This window comes from Mobula birostris, chromosome 2 (assembly GCF_030028105.1).
Source record: "Mobula birostris isolate sMobBir1 chromosome 2, sMobBir1.hap1, whole genome shotgun sequence".
NCBI classification, from domain to species: Eukaryota; Metazoa; Chordata; class Chondrichthyes; order Myliobatiformes; family Myliobatidae; genus Mobula; species Mobula birostris.
Genome location: NC_092371.1, coordinates 212887127 through 212904056, shown reverse-complemented (window position 1 = coordinate 212904056; position 16930 = coordinate 212887127). Strand labels below are relative to the sequence as shown.

Below are 16930 nucleotides of genomic sequence, written 5' to 3'. Positions count from 1 at the left end.
CACATACAACTCTGAGATTCTTTTTCCTGCGGGCATACTCAGCAAATCTATAGACCAGTAACAGTAAACAGGATCAATGAACACAAACAGTGCAAATGCAAAAATAAATAAATAGCAATAAATAATGACTATGAAATAACGTGAAATGAAAGCGCATGAAATAACAAGATAGAAAGTCCTTAAAGTGAGACGATCGGTTGTGGGAACACCAGAAATAAAATGAGCGTAGTTATCCCCTTTTGTTCAACAGTCTGATGGGGTAGTAACTGTTCGTGAACCCGTTGGTGCGAGTCCTGAGTCACTTGTACCTTCTACTTGATTGCAGCAGGGAGGAAGGAGCATGTCCTGGGTGGTGAGTATCGTTGACGGTGGATGCTGCATTTCCATGGCAATGTTTCATGTGAATGTGCTCAATGGTTGGGAGGGCTTTACCCATGATGCACTGGCTGAATCCACTACCTTTTGTGGGATTTTCTGCTCAAAGGTCCATACCATACCATGTTCCCATACCAGCCCATAATGCAGCCAGTCAATGCCTTTCCACCACACATCTACAGAAGTTTGCCAAGGTTTTTGATGGCATGCCAAATCTCTGCAGACTCCTGAAGAAGTAGAGGCACTGTTGTGCTTTCTTTGCAATTATACTTACATGATGGGTCCAGGACAGGTCCTCTGAGATAGTGACATCCAGGAATTTAAAGTTACTGACACTCTCCACCTCTGATACTCCAGTGAGTACTAGATCATGGACCTCTGGTTTCCCTCTCCTGAAGTCTACAATTAGTTTGTTGGTCTTATTGACATTGAGTGAGGGGGTGTTATTATTACACCATTCAGCCAAATTTTCAATCTCCCTGCTGTATGCAGATTCATCACCACCCACAAGAGTGGTGGCGTCATCAAACATGCATATGATGTTGGAGCTGTACTTTGCCACACAGACGTAGATGTGAAGTGAGTAGAGCAGGGGGCTAAGCACACATCCCTGTGGTGTAGGAATGCTATGACCTGAAATTAGCTTATTACAAATTTTCTCAATGGGAACATGGTTGTTTTGCACTTGTAGAAATGAGAGTTCACAAAATCTCAAAAAGAAATTGAATTCCTGTCTTAGAACTAGCACTTAATGTACATTATTTGTACATAAATAGATCACACAGTTGCTTATTAAAAATGTTAATGACATATTTGATAAATTGAACAGGAACTTCAAACCAAATAAGCATTTTAATGACAAATTGCATTGCATAATTTTGAATTCCAAGTAGTTAAATAATGTAATTTATTTTTTCTCTTCCTTCCCTACAACATCATTCTAAGACTTAGGCGGCAGATAAGTTACCTGGTCCAGCTCACAACTGGTGTTACTCTCATTATAACCACCATGATAAGGTTGGCTTCCTATCAAACTGATGCCTTAATTGAAATCATATTTCTAGCAATGGAAATAACAGATACAAATCCAATAATATCAGTGAACATGCTCTATTGAAATAATAATCTCATCAGAAACAAAAAGTTTGTTCTTAAAATACTAATAGCTAATCTTAACACTGCTAAAAAAAAATGCAGTTATATAGAGGGTGATTTTATTTGGTGATGGTGTCCATTCTTGATGTTTTTTCCCATTCTCTTCGAAGAGGAGCAGAATTGTGCTCAGTTGTTATACATTTAAATATCCTGGCAATATCATATTGCTTCACATAAGTTAGATAATGAAGTACATTTTCTCCCCAAGGATCTATATCACTGAATCTAGAATCAGCAGAAGTGGAAGTATATCTTTCGATTAAAGAACTTAGGAGACATTAAAGTCCATCTCAGGAGCCTCACAGAAAGTCGGAAGGTCATTCCAGGATATTAGAGCATCACTGGTGTATATTCACTTCTTGATTGGACATTCAACAGAACAGAAACAAGTAAATGGCTCACCTCCTTGGTATGAATGGACTTAACAATCTTTTCTTGATGTGCATTATTACATAAACAAGATGTAGATTAAAAAAAGGGAATATACCCGTCCAAACTTCAAAGTAATTGACAAATCTCATGCAAAGACAGATATTTGAATTCTCACCTCACTAAGTTTATTGGTGGCCAAATCGCCTAGAAGTAATGTGTCCGTAGTATGAGCCACCAAGAATCGGTCTTTTCCCATGATCTTCACTTCATCAATTTCATATCCATAATGGGATTTCAGCACCACCCTGGTACCAGTGGAAAGATTCCTTACTATAACCTGAGTAGAAAAGAAAGACAGCATTACCTGCTCTGAATTTATTCAGTTTACTCTAAAGGAATGCTTGAAATAATTAACTACCTTTACAGGTTTTGGAATCAGTTTTTTTTATATTTCTTAAAAGATATTGAATTAATGCAAGACTAAAATCATAGTTTTAATTGTAGTTTCCTTCTTCCTGAGCTAACTTGTATTTTTAACAATTTGTATCTCTAACAAACCCATGTATTTTTCATAGCATGTGGTGGTCGTCTGCACTTACTGGTAGGAGGCAGTCTAGCACTTACTTAATAGTTTGACAACTTTTCATTCTTTAATTAGCTAAGTATTAGCATACTATACATGTGTTATAATTATCTAGCCTTTTGATTGGATTATGTTATCTAAGGAAGTTCTGTTATCTAGAATATAAAGGTGATATATTTTTCAAAAGCGCCATATTGAATATCTTTAATTTCTCGTCTTCCATCTGCTTTGTATCACTGTTTTTTTGTTTACTTAGGATTTGTCCTTTGTTTAAACTTTAAAATAAATGATCATGAAGAATCAACGTTTCTCACTCGTTCTTGAACTCCTAAAAGAAGCCAAAGATGGAAAATAACCAAGATCCGCCACAGGACATAGTAACATGATGAACTGTATGTGTTTTGTCACTTATTTGGACATTACTTAACATCCAAGTTATGATCTACAGGACCTATTGATTAACCCTATGCAGAGAACAGCTTAGATTGCATTAAAATTAATTATGGGATATTTCCATTGCCAATAGATTGAACATAAAAATACATTTTAAAGTAACAATAAGCATACAGAAGATTTGACTCTATCTTTTATTATAAATGTCTAACTTCAGGACTAAAATAAATACATTAATATACCAATTTCAAGTTTTGGGTTCAATATGAGAATAATAGTGGAAGGTAGGCTTGGTGAAGTATGGGAGTGACTGAGATTTCCTCAATCAACCTTAGCAACAAAACATATTCTTGTCCTTGTCACGGGTTGCTGTAAGTAAGGAGGCAGGCTTGATAGTGTTGGTAATGAACAGCTATTTTTGACTATACACTAATAAATACAAACTAAAATTATCATGACTTCTTTATAGCATAATTGATTAAAAAGAGAAGTCTTTCTACCAACCTGACTGAGGCCAACATATGTCATTTCAAATTTGTTCTTATAAATAGACCGACGTAGGCAGCAATCAAACTGTTCAACTCCTCCACAAAGTGTGCCCTGCAAATTAAGATGTGGATTTCTAATATGCTCCTCCTCAATAATTTTAACAAAAGTACTTAATTAAATATAAGATGGGAAACACTATTGTCATTCAAATTTTCTGTAAACAAAACTATTATGTATCCCATTCTAAATGTAGCATATGGGAAGAAATTACACACTTTTTCAATCTACCCTAAAGGCAGAAATAAGTCATTGCAGTTGTTCCATACGTAAAAACAGATATGATGACAAATTTACTTTCAAAGCACAAAAATAACTTTTGATAAAGAATATGTATTCTTTGGGTACCAACCGCACAAAGTCTAGAACCATCCTTTTTCCAAGCTAAGGCAGTAATAGTGTAAAGGTTTGGGATCTCCTTTGGTCGAGACTCATCCCAAGCACTTCTACGAGGACTCCAATTTAAAACCCTGAGCCTGCAAGAAAACATTTAATTTCAACCATTCATTGGAAACAAACTGGTCACATGTAACATCCAAAATAGGAAGTAAACTTCATCATATTTTTTAAAAATCAAAATAAAATTAGTAGCAAACCAATGAAGAGTAAGTTCAGTGTATTCAATTTCGTTATATGGAACTACTTAATCAATTAGATTAAACAAACAGAAAATGGCACAATCCACCACCTCTTCTGAGAGTTCATTGCAATTAACCACCACATTATCATTAATAGGTCGAATTAATGCCATTAAAATGATAGTTTTACCGAAATTCTTATTTCTATTTCAGGCAGTTCCTTCCTTTGTTCCTAAAAAGTTCTTTGACAGAATAGATTCTATAATCTTATCTTATATTTGGAACAATAAAAATCCTAGATTGAGTAAACCCTTATTGCAGAAATTAAAAAAGGATGGTGGTATGGCTTTCCCAAATTTTAGAATATACTATTGGGCAATTAATATTCGATATATTACTTTTTGGATTCACTATTCAGATATACATGAACGTCCTTCATGGTTGGATTTGGAGGAAAACTCGGTGAAAGGATTCTCTTTGGCCTCTTTACTGAGAGCTCCTCTTCCCTTTTTGTTTTCTAAGATTAGTAGACAAGATTTTAATTCCATTATTAAACATATATTAAGAATTTGGTTTCAGTTTCGTAGATTTTTTGAGTAAAATAATTTTATTCTTTCTAATAATATCCATCTCAATTATTTTTTAAACCATCAGTTTTGGATAAGGCCTTTTTAATTTGGAAAACCAAGGGAATAATAACTTTTTCAGATTTGTTTTTAGGGAACTGTTTAATGTCTTTTTCTCAGTTAGTGGATAAATACGATTAATCTAATGTACACTTTTTTAGATGTTTACAAATTAGGAATTTTTTACGTGGTTTGTTGCCAAATTACCCTTCTGCTTATCCACCTAATACGACAGATGCTCTCTTTCAGTTTAAACCATTTCAAAAAGGGTTGATAGCTATAATCTACAAATGATTATTGAACTCATGAATGATATCTAATGATAAAATTAAACGTGATTGGGAATCGGAATATCAGAGTCATTTTTAGATAATCAATGGAGTAAAATTTTTCATTTGGTTAATAACTCATCTATTTGTGCCCGTCATTCCTTGATACAGTTCAAGGTCGTGCATCTGGCCCATATGTCAAAGGATAAATTAGAGCGTATTTTTTCCAATATCAATCCTATTTGTGACAGATGTAATACTGAGCTGGCCACTTTAACTCATATGTATTGGTCTTGTATAAAGCTAGATAACTTTTGGAGAGATGTTTTTAAAACACTATCAAAAGTCTGGATCTGGATCTACAACCTAATTTGCTTACGGCAATTTTTGGGATTATCCCATCGGAAGCAGGAAACATTCCTGTTTCCACTCAACGTATGATAGCCTTTTCAACTTTATTGGCTAGGAGAGCTATTTTATTGAAGTGGAAGGATTCTAATCCACCTACTGTCTTTTATTGGCTCTCCTCCATTATGTCCTGTTTAAGTTTAGAGAAAATAAGAAGTTGGACACTTGATACATCCTTTAAATTTGAGCAAATCTGGCGAACTTTTATTCAATATTTTCATTTAATTTGATTTATTACTCTTCCAATTTTTTTTCCCGAAGTTTTAGATTTGATCAGAAAGTCTTTTTTTTTGGTCGTATCCTCAGAATGGACTGCTCAGTCCTTTTTTTTGTAGAGTGTAGTGGGAGTTTTTATTCTTCATTTAAAATTCAAAATTTTTTTCTTTCCTCTTCATAAACTGATAAGGGGAGAATAGCCGTTTTCTTTTTTTTCTTATATACTAGTTTAATACTATGTATGATTTTGATCATGTCTATCTTAATCTCGGTTTGTATTGTTATTGATATATATATTTGAGATCATTCTCCTCTTGTTTGTATTTATGTTCTTTTTAAATCAATAAAAAGATTAATAAAGAAAGCAATTAACCAGCACCTTCTGTATGCAAAACCTATCCTTCAGATCGCCGTTTCTCCCCTCTCTTCTGAAACCTGTGCCGTTTGATTCCCTCCCCTTATTAAAAGGCTGCAACTATTGATTCTATTTATGCACCTCATTAATTCATAAACTATGAGGTCACACCTCAGACCCCAAGGTTCTGAGAAGAATAAGCCCAGCTTCTCCAACCCCTCCTTATAACTACAGCCCTCCGTACCAGACAACATCATGATGCATCATTTCCACACTCTGTCTAATGCAAGCACAACCTTCCTGTAGTGTCCCAACCAAAATCATACAGAATGCTCAAAGTGAGGTCTAAACAATGTTTTGTACAGCTGTAACTTTATATCCCAACTCTTATACTCAATACTTTGCCTCATGAAGCCAGACATACAAAAAGTCTTTCCACTACTTTGTCCACAAGTGCTGCCATTTTCAAGGAGCTGTAGACTTTCACCCCAGATTCTCTCTGTACGTCAGTAATACAGAGTAAATTGCAAGGACCATTGTACCTCCTGCCTGAATTTGACTTCCCAAAGGTCATTAACACACACTTGCCTGGATTAAATTCCATCTACCACCACTCTCACTATCTTTCCATTTGTGCTGTATCCTTAGAAAACGTCTCTATGAATCCACCAATTTTCATCCAACTACATTGTCATCCAACTCACTTGCAAGTAATATTCAAGTGATCTGCCAGCACGGTATTGGGATGAAACCACAGCACATAGGAGCCCAGGGAGAGCATGCAGACTACACACAAACAAGGTCAAAGTCAAATCTAGGTCTCTGGAGACATCAGACAACAGTACTGATTGCCACACCAGAATAAACTTTTGAAAAATGCCCAATGAAAAGTACTTGGATCAATTCTTGGTCACGTTCAGTGTTTTTCTGTAATTTCTGAAGTGAGTTTTAATTTATTTAAATTCTCTCAGGGCACTGTAGGCTTGCTCAACAAAATGCCAAAGCACTTCATCAGTAAATGTACTTTGTTTATGATGTTCAAGAAAGATTTCTTCATCCGTACGTAGAAGTCCCAATGAGAGAGCATGCGATACTGGATCTGCTATTATGGAATGAGACAGGACAGGTGACAGAAGTTTGTGTAGGGGAACACTTTACATCCAGTGACCACAATGCCATTAGATTCAAAGTAAATATGCAAAAAGATAGGTCTGGTCCTTGGGTTGCAGCATCAACTTGCTGGACCCTATACAGATTACAGAGGAGCAGGAGTTTGCCGTTCTGGGCAAAATTAGGGTGGATGAATCCCTAAGGCCTGACAAGATGTTCCCTCACACCTTGTGGGAGGCAAGTGCAGAAGCTGCCAGGGCGCAAACAGAGATATTTAAATCCTCCTAAGCAACAGATGATACACCAGAGTATTGGAGGACAGCCGATATTGTTCCATTGATTAAGAAAGGCTCTAAATAGAAACCAGGAAATTATAGGCCAGTGAGCCTGACATCAGTAGTGGGAAATTTACTGGAAGGTATTCCAGAGTATTGAATATTATGAATATTTGGATAGACATGGACTGATAAAGGATAATCAACATGGCTTCATGCATGGTAGGTCATGGCTAAACAACCTTAGAGTTTTTTGAGGAAGTAACCAGGAAAGTGAATGAAGGCAAGGCAGTAGACATTGTCTAAATGGACATTAGCAAGGTCCCACATGGCAGGTTGGTCAAGACGGTTTAGTCGTTTGGCATTCAAGATGAAGTAGTGAACTGGATTAGACATTGACTTTGTGGGAAAAGCCAGACAGTGGCAGTAGATGGTTCCCCTTTTAACTGGAGGCCTGTGACTAGTGGAGTGCTGTGGGAATCGTTGCTGGGCCCTTCGTTGTTTGTCATCTATATCAACAATCTGGATGATAATGTGGTTAAAAACAACAGGAATTCTGCAGATGCTGGAAATTCAAGCAACACACATCAAAGTTGCTGGTGAACGCAGCAGGCCAGGCAGCATCTCTAGGAAGAGGTGCAGTCGACGTTTCAGGCCAAGACCATTTGTCAGGACTAACTGAAGGAAGAGTGAGTAAGGGATTTGAAAGTTGGAGGGGGAGGGGGAGATCCAAAATGATAGGAGAAGACAGGAGGGGGAGGGATGGAGCCAAGAGCTGGACAGGTGATTGGCAAAAGGGGATACGAGAGGATCATGGGACAGGAGGTCCGGGAAGAAAGACAAGGTGGGGGGGGAACCCAGAGGATGGGCAAGAGGTATATTCAGAGGGACAGAGGGAGAAAAAGGAGAGTGAGAGAAAGAATGTGTGCATAAAAATAAGTAACAGATGGGGGTACGAGGGGGAGGTGGGGCCTAGCGGAAGTTAGAGAAGTCGATGATCATGCCATCAGGTTGGAGGCTACCCAGACGGAATATAAGGTGTTGTTCCTCCAACCTGAGTGTGGCTTCATCTTCACAGTAGAGGAGGCCGTGGATAGACATGTCAGAATGGGAATAGGATGTGGAATTAAAATGTGTGGCCACTGGGAGATCCTGCTTTCTCTGGCGGACAGAGCGTAGATGTTCAGCAAAGCGGTCTCCCAGTCTGCGTCGGGTCTCGCCAATATATAAAAGGCCACATCGGGAGCACCAGACGCAGTATATCACCCCAGTCGACTCACAGGTGAAGTGTTGCCTCACCTGGAAGGACTGTTTGGGGCCCTGAATGGTGGTAAGGGAGGAAGTGTAAGGACATGTGTAGCACTTGTTCCGCTTACACGGATAAGTGCCAGGAGGGAGATCAGTGGGGAGGGATGGGGGGAACGAATGGACAAGGGAGTTGTGTAGGGAGCGATCCCTGCGGAATGCAGAGAGAGGGGGGGAGGGAAAGATGTGCTTAGTGGTGGGATCCCGTTGGAGGTGGTGGAAGTTACAGAGAATAATATGTTGGACCCGGAGGCTGGTGGGGTGGTAGGTGAGGACCAGGGGAACCCTATTCCTAGTGGGGTGGCGGGAGGATGGAGTGAGAGCAGATGTACGTGAAATGGGGGAGATGCGTTTAAGAGCAGAGTTGATAGTGGAGGAAGGGAAGCCCTTTCTTTAAAAAATGAAGACATCTCCCTCGTCCTAGAATGAAAAGCCTCATTCTGAGAGCAGATGCGGCGGAGACGGAGGAATTGTGAGAAGGGGATGGCGTTTTTGCAAGAGACAGGGTGAGAAGAGGAATAGTCCAGATAGCTGTGAGAGTCAGTAGGCTTATAGTAGACATCAGTGGATAAGCTGTCTCCAGAGACAGAGACAGAAAGATCTAGAAAGGGGAGGGAGGTGTCGGAAATGGACCAGGTAAACTTGAGGGCAGGGTGAAAGTTGGAGGCAAAGTTAATAAAGTCAACGAGTTCTGCATGCGTGCAGGAAGCAGCACCAATGCAGTCGTCGATGTAGCGAAGGAAAAGTGGGGGACAGATATCAGAATAGGCACGGAACATAGATTGTTCCACAAACCCAACAAAAAGGCAGGCATAGCTAGGACCCATACGGGTGCCCATAGCTACACCTTTAGTTCGGAGGAAGTGGGAGGAGCCAAAGGAGAAATTATTAAGAGTAAGGACTAATTCCGCTAGACGGAGCAGAGTGGTGGTAGGGGGGAACTGATTAGGTCTGAAATCCAAAAAGAAGCGTAGAGCTTTGAGACCTTCCTGATGGGGGATGGAAGTATATAAGGACTGGACATCCATGGTGAAAATAAAGCGGTGAGGGCCAGGGAACTTAAAATCATCGAAAAATTTAAGAAGCGTGAGAAGTGTCACGAACATAGGTCGGAAGGGATTGAACAAGGGGTGATAAAACAGTGTCGAGGTATGCAGAAATGAGTTCGGTGGGGCAGGAGCAAGCTGAGACAATAGGTCGGCCAGGACAGGCAGGTTAATGTGGTTAACTGGATCAGCAAATTTGCTGATGACATCAAGATTGTGTGTTGGTGGGTGGAGTGGACAGTAAGGAAGGCTATCGTGGCTTGCAGCACGATCTGGATCAGTTGGAAGAATGGGCTAAAAACTGGCAGATGGAATTTAATGCAGGCAAGTGTGAGGTGTGTGGAAGATTAAGAGGAGATTTGGTAGAGGTACAGTATACAAAATTATGAGGGATATAGTTAGGGCAATGCAAGTAGGCTTTTTCCTCTGAGGTTGGATTGGACTGCAACTAGAGGCCGTGGTATAAGGGTGAAAGGTAAAATGTTTAAGGGGAATAGACAGGAGCTTCTTCACTCCTGGTGAGAACATGGAACAAGCTACCAGTGCAAGTGTTGGATGTGGGGTCAATTTCAACATTTAAGAGAAGTTTTGTTAGGTATACAGTATATGGAGGGCTATGGCCACAGTGTAGGTTGATAGGGAGTAGGCAGATTAGGTGTTTCAGCATGAATGGATGGGCCAAAAAGCCTGCTTCTGTGTTGTGCCTTTCTCAGACTCAATAACGCAATGTTACCTGTCATAGCTTCCAATGACAACAGACTGTCCACTGGGGCTGGTGGCAGCTACTGTGAACTCTTTCTCTGTAGAATCTCGGCCATAATCAAACTGTTGGATAATGTGGCCTTCCTTTCCATAGGCGATGATTTTCTTATCACATCCAGCAGCTACAATGCTGTTTAAAGCCCAGGCTAAGGCATAAGGTGGACAACTGTGAATAGCTAGTTTACCCTGAAACAAAAAAAAATCCAGTTTACAGTTTAATTAGAATATTTCATAAGCATTCAATTGTGGTACAAAAATCAGATATCACAAAATAAATTAATTATAAATCATAGAAACACAGAAAAACTACAGCACAATACAGGCCCTTCTGCCCACAATGCTGTGCCGAACATGTACAGCATCCCTCTATCAATTTTCTACGTTACAATTTTTGAAATTGTAAATTGCAAATAAGTGAAGCTTTTGAGTAATACTATAACTTACATCACATAAAATGCACTGGGCAGGAACATGGTTTCAGAGATAACAAAATGTAGATCATGAAATAAGGCAGTTGAGTACTAACAATGCAGAATCAGGTTTAATATCACCGGCAAATGTAATAGGAAAAAAAAGCATGTGTGTATGAAATGAAATGATGGAGCTGACTAAGTTTACAACTCAATGCAGCTTATTTCAATCCTGTGCTGTAGCCGCTTCCCCCCCCCACCTCATACCAGACAGTAATGCAGTTAGAATGCTCTCCACTGTACATCTGTAGAAATTTGAGGGTATCTTTGGTGACAGAGCAATCTCCTTAAACTCCTAATGAAATATAGCTGCTATCATGCCTTCTTTGTAGCTGCATCAATATGTTAGGTTCAAGGCTATGTGAAGAGCCAATGAGATTGTGTCTACTCTAGGCCTACTGTGCTGATAGGCAAATTGCAGTGGGTCCAGGTTCTTGCTGAGACAGGAGTTAATTCTACCCATAGCCAACCTCAAAGCACTTCAGATGCTAGTGCCACTGGACGTAGATGTGAGTGCTACTGAATGATAGTCATTGAGGCTCTTCTTGGGCACTGGCATAATTGTTGCCCTTTTGTAGCAGGTGGGAACTTCGGACCATAGCAATGAGAGATTAAAAAGTGTCTTCAACACCCCTGCCAGTAGAGTGGTACAGGCTTTCAGAGCCCAACCAGGTAATCCATCAGGGCCTGTCACCTCCAAGGGTACACCCTCTTGAAAGACAGCCTGATGTTGGCCTCCAAGACCGAGATCACAGGGTCACCGGGTGCTGCAGGGATCCTTATAACTGTAGTTTTATACTCCCTTTCAAAGCAAGCATAAAGGGTGTTGAACTCATCTGGAAGTGAAGCATCACTGCCATTAATGATATTAGGTTTTGCTTTGTAGGAAGTAATGGCCTGCAAACCCTGCCGTGCATCCAATTCCACCTCCAATCTCATTCGGAATTGTTCCTTTGCTCTTCATATAGCCCTTTGCAAGTCGTACCCGGTTTTCTTGTACAGACCTGGGTCACCACAGATCTAGCCCTCAGCAGACTACAAACCTCCTAGTTTATCCAAGGCCTTTGATTTGGGTGTGCACAGTAAGTTCCCGCAGGCACACACTTATCCACACAAGTTTTAATGAAGTTAGTGACAAATGTAGCATACTCATTGAGACTCAAAGATGAATCCCTGAACACATTCTCCTACCGGTTCAAAGCAATCCTGCAAGTGCTCCTGTGCCTCCCTCGTCCACACCTTCTTGGTCCTCACTACTGGAGCTGCAGTCTTCAGTCTCTGCCTATACTCAGGGAGTAGAAGTACAGCCAGGTGATCAGACTTTCCTAAGTGTGGGCATTGGATAGCACAGTAAGCACTCTTGATGGTGGTCTAACAATGGTCCAGTATGTTGGCTCCTCTGGTACTAGGAGTGATTTGTTCGTAATAATTAATTAGAGACTTTTTCAAGCTGACTTGGTCAAAATCAAAATGAGGGAGAAGGGATCAGGATGCACTGTTTCATGCCTGTTGATTATATCGCTCAGTTTGTTTAGAGCTTGTTGTGGGATGCACGCCAGGAGATCACTGAAATCTCCTCCAGCAGATAAAATGGATGACACTTGATCGTGAGGTGTTCCAGGTCGGGTGAACAGGACTGACACAGTACCACAGCGTCTGTACACCACAAGGAGTTGATCATGAAGCGTACTCCACCTCCTCTGCCTTGGAAAGACTCAGCAGTCCTATCTCGGTGGTGTATTGTGAACCCATCAAGCTGTGTCGCTGTGTCCAGAATGGAAGGCCTGATAAAGGGCTTTCAACTTGAAACACTAACTCTGCTTCTCTTTCCACAGATGCTCACTGATCTGCTCTGTGAATACAGTATTTTATGTTTTAACTTCAGATTCTACGACCTGCAGTTTTTTAAATATTATTTTTCAAGGCAAATGGGTACACTTTAAGCCATGATGTATTTTTTTTAAAATCTCCTTTATATCTCTTTTGGTTCCTTAAGGTTTTTATAGTGGGGATAGAAATGGGGACAAGCTCCCAATAAAATGCTCCCAATGGCGTGCACCTCAAATCGACTCTGATAACCAAGTCCAGCTCCTGGCCCTCACGTGTGGCTTAGCTAAGCCAGCCAGAACCTTTTCTACTGACAGGAGAAAGGGCAAAAGTGGGTTACTGGTACCTTGAAACCAGTTTCTTTGGGCAGATGGGGCTCATCAGCCGTGGGTGACAGCTCATTTAGGACAAGGAAAACTGATCTCAAACCACTGTTGCCTTCCAGCTACACCCACTCATGGGGAAGGCTTCGGGAGTAAACGCTGAGGGAAAAATCCAGAGCTGGAGTCCCAAAGACAGTCCTACATTGAGGTCAACGCTGACCAGCAACTCCTGTGACACTGCTGGTACCAAACTGTATCGGTCTCTGCCATTCCTTTGGGTTCATTAGATGCACGGAGAGGAAGAGTTTGCTACACAGGCTTGCTCTCCATACCATACTGCCCATGCTTGTAATCTAGACAACTAGGGTGCAATATCCACAGTCAACTCTGATCGACGGAGGCATCAGCCCAGCGTATCTCTTTCATTAATAAAAAGGCTTCCTCTGGAAAACACTATAGAGCTACTAAAACAACGAAAAAAAATTAAAAGTTTCTTCCTCCAGGCAGTTAAGGTGATCAGTTAATTCCAGTTAGCAATCCCCCCTCCCCCCACCCCCGACTCTATTTATTACGTCAGACACTGCACTGTAAATACTTCAAAATCACTTAATATAATGCTGGTTACATTATAAATACATGCTGGTACTTATATATTTATGCACATTTTAATCCATATCCATACTTTAAAGTCAATTGCTTTGTCATTTTTTATTGCTTATAATTGCTGAATATTGTTTTTGTTGCATGTCATGCCAACACACCACAGCAAATCCCTAATACATGTATATGGCAAATAAAGTTTATCCTTGGATTTTTTTATTACAAGGATATAGATTTGAGCCTCATATGTTACCATGGTCTAATATTAGCCCGTAATGCTCAGACATATTGTTATTTACCTGGATCCATTAATTACATCAAAGAAATTAAAATAACCCACTTAAAAGAAATAAATGAACACAAAAATTTGGTCACTTCACAATAAAATGAACAATTCATTTTAAGTTCACAATACTGCATGCCAAGGAAAGGCTTCACATCTCAAGATGTTTCATAAACCAGGAAAGCATAAAATGAGCCATTTAAAACCACATTCTGAAATGGTCTCAAATTTACATATGAAAATGTGTGTTCATTATATTCCATTTTACACATTTTAAAACTATGTTTTTCTTGAGATGAAAAATATATTTATAATATATTTTGAAGGAGACTAATGTCGAAATTGCAGGGGCCCTGGCAGAAATATTTAAAATGTCGCTGTCTACGGGTGAAGTGCCGGAGGATTGGAGAGTGGCTCATGTTGTTCCGTTGTTTAAAAAAGGATCGAAAAGTAATCCGGGAAATTATAGGCCGGTGAGTTTAACGTCGGTAGTAGGTAAGTTATTGGAGGGAGTACTAAGAGACAGAATCTACAAGCATTTGGATAGACAGGGACTTATTAGGGAGAGTCAACATGGCTTTGTGCGTGGTAGGTCATGTTTGACCAATCTGTTGGAGTTTTTCGAGGAGGTTACCAGGAAAGTGGATGAAGGGAAGGCAGTGGATATTGTCTACATGGACTTCAGTAAGGCCTTTGACAAGGTCCCGCATGGGAGGTTAGTTAGGAAAATTCAGTCGCTAGGTATACATGGAGAGGTGGTAAATTGGATTGGACATTGGCTCGATGGAAGAAGCCAGAGAGTGGTGGTAGAGAATTGCTTCTCTGAGTGGAGGCCTGTGACTAGTGGTGTGCCACAGGGATCAGTGCTGGGTCCATTGTTATTTGTCATCTATATCAATGCTCAGGATGATAATGTGATAAATTGGATCAGCTAGTTTGCTGATGATACAAAGATTGTAGTAGACAGTGAGGAAGGTTTTCAGAGCCTGCAGAGGGACTTGGACCAGCTGGAAAAATGGGCTGAAAAATGGCAGATGGAGTTTAATACTGACAAGTGTGAGGTATTGCACGTTGGAAGGACAAACCAACGTAGAACATACAGGGTTAATGGTAAGGCACTGAGGAGTGCAGTGGAACAGAAGGATCTGGGAATACAGATACAAAATTCTCTAAAAGTGTCGTCACAGGTAGATAGGGTCGTAAAGAGAGCTTTTGGTACATTGGCCTTTATTAATCGAACTATTGAGTATAAGAGCTGGAATGTTATGATGAGGTTGTATAAGGGATTGGTGAGGCCAAATCTGGAGTATTGTGTTCAGTTTTGGTCACCAAATTACAGGAAGGATATAAATAAGGTTGAAAGAGTGCAGAGAAGGTTTACAAGGATGTTGCCAGGACTTGAGAAACTCAGTTACAGAGAAAGGTTGAATAGGTTAGGACTTTATTCCCTGGAGCATAGAAGAATGAGGGGAGATTTGATAGAGGTATATAAAATTATGATGGGTATAGATAGAGTGAATGCAAGCAGGCTTTTTCCACTGAGGCAAGGGGAGAAAAAAACCAGAGGACATGGGTTAAGGGTGAGGGGGGAAAAGTTTAAAGGGAACATTAGGGGGGGCTTCTTCACACAGAGTGGTGGGAGTATGGAATGAGCTGCCAGACGAGGTGGTAAATGCGGGTTCTTTTTTAACATTTAAGAATAAATTGGACAGATACATGGATGGGAGGTGTATGGAGGGATATGGTCCGTGTGCAGGTCAGTGGGACTAGGCAGAAAATGGTTCGGCACAGCCAAGAAGGGCCAAAGGGCCTGTTTCTGTGCTGTAGTTTCTATGGTTCTATGGTAATACATACTTGTAATCCTGACAATTGTCCCTTTTAACCCAACTATTCCGTATGCAACAAGCTTTACCTCATTGTCTCCACTCATCTGAACACAAATAAGACTATTGCTCTTGCTTTCTTCCCTCATATCTGTTTAAAAACATTTTCTGAAACCCTTCACTCAGTCTCCACAATTTAACAGATCTTTCTATTTCCCAAGTCAAAAGGGCAGCTTTTTACTCGATCTGTACATGCTGCTTGATCTTTATTTACATCAAGTCTTTAACATCACATGAGCACCAGGCTATTTCAGTGACATACAGAAAGGAGCAGTAATGGAGAATTATAGAGCTTTTAAGGTGTGGGAAGCAGATGAAGAGAAGTGACAAGGTATCGTACAAGTTCATTATCATTTGACTGTACAGATACAACCACTCAAAATAATGTTAATTCAGACCATGGTGCACCCACAATACACATATATAACTCACAGCACATAGAACAAAATATTACCACAAATTAATAAAACATAATCCAAAATGCATATGTAGTGCACAACATAGGTAAACAGTAAACAGCACAGTAAACATAAACACCAGCTGTCTTAATGACAAGCCCTCGGTGGTGGCAAAGTATTCATTAGTTTCACAGCTTGCGGGAAGAAGCTGTTACTCAGTCTAGCAGCGCTAGTCCTGGTGTTCCTGCATGTCCTTCCCGACGGTAGTAAATCAAAGAGATTATGAAATGGTTGGCAGGAATCTTCAACAATGCTTTGGACCTTTCATATACAACACTCCTGGTAAGTGTCACAAATAGGCATACGGAGACCCCAGTGATCCTCTTGGTGGTTTTATAATCTTCGGTGATGTCTTGTGGTCCGATGCCTTGCAGTTTCCACACTGCATCAATGATGCAGCCAGACAAGACACTCTTGTAGAAAGTTGTTAGATTCGTGGTGTCAAATTGTGCATAGGAGGCACTCAGGGAGGTGTCACTGTCGTTGACATGCGGCTGGACGTGTAATCAGTTAGGATTTGTATACCTTGCCATATGTGCCGCACATCCCTGGTGTCACTGAAATGGCTGTGAATTTTCTGTGAGTACTCTCACTTTACCATCCTGATGGCATGGGGGAGTGTGGTTCCTGCTGACCTTACAGTCATCTTATCTCCTTACCTGAAGGCAGCGTCCTGACTCCTAAGCAGTCCACGAACCTCTGCAGTCAGTCA

At 40.4% G+C, this 16930-nt stretch overlaps 1 protein-coding gene across 3 annotated transcripts in view; it reads right to left on the bottom strand.

Moving 5' to 3' along the window:
- Nucleotides 1-16930, bottom strand: part of ift172 (intraflagellar transport 172) — a 209920-nt gene that overhangs the window by 143474 nt on the left and 49516 nt on the right. For all 3 annotated transcript variants that reach the window (XM_072251419.1, XM_072251420.1, XM_072251421.1), the window contains exons 8-11: nucleotides 10346-10560; nucleotides 3777-3900; nucleotides 3383-3478; nucleotides 2078-2239 (exon numbers count right to left, since the gene is read on the bottom strand). In XM_072251419.1, the coding sequence (XP_072107520.1) occupies nucleotides 2078-2239; nucleotides 3383-3478; nucleotides 3777-3900; nucleotides 10346-10560 (597 nt within the window). The remainder of the gene's footprint in view (nucleotides 1-2077; nucleotides 2240-3382; nucleotides 3479-3776; nucleotides 3901-10345; nucleotides 10561-16930) is intronic.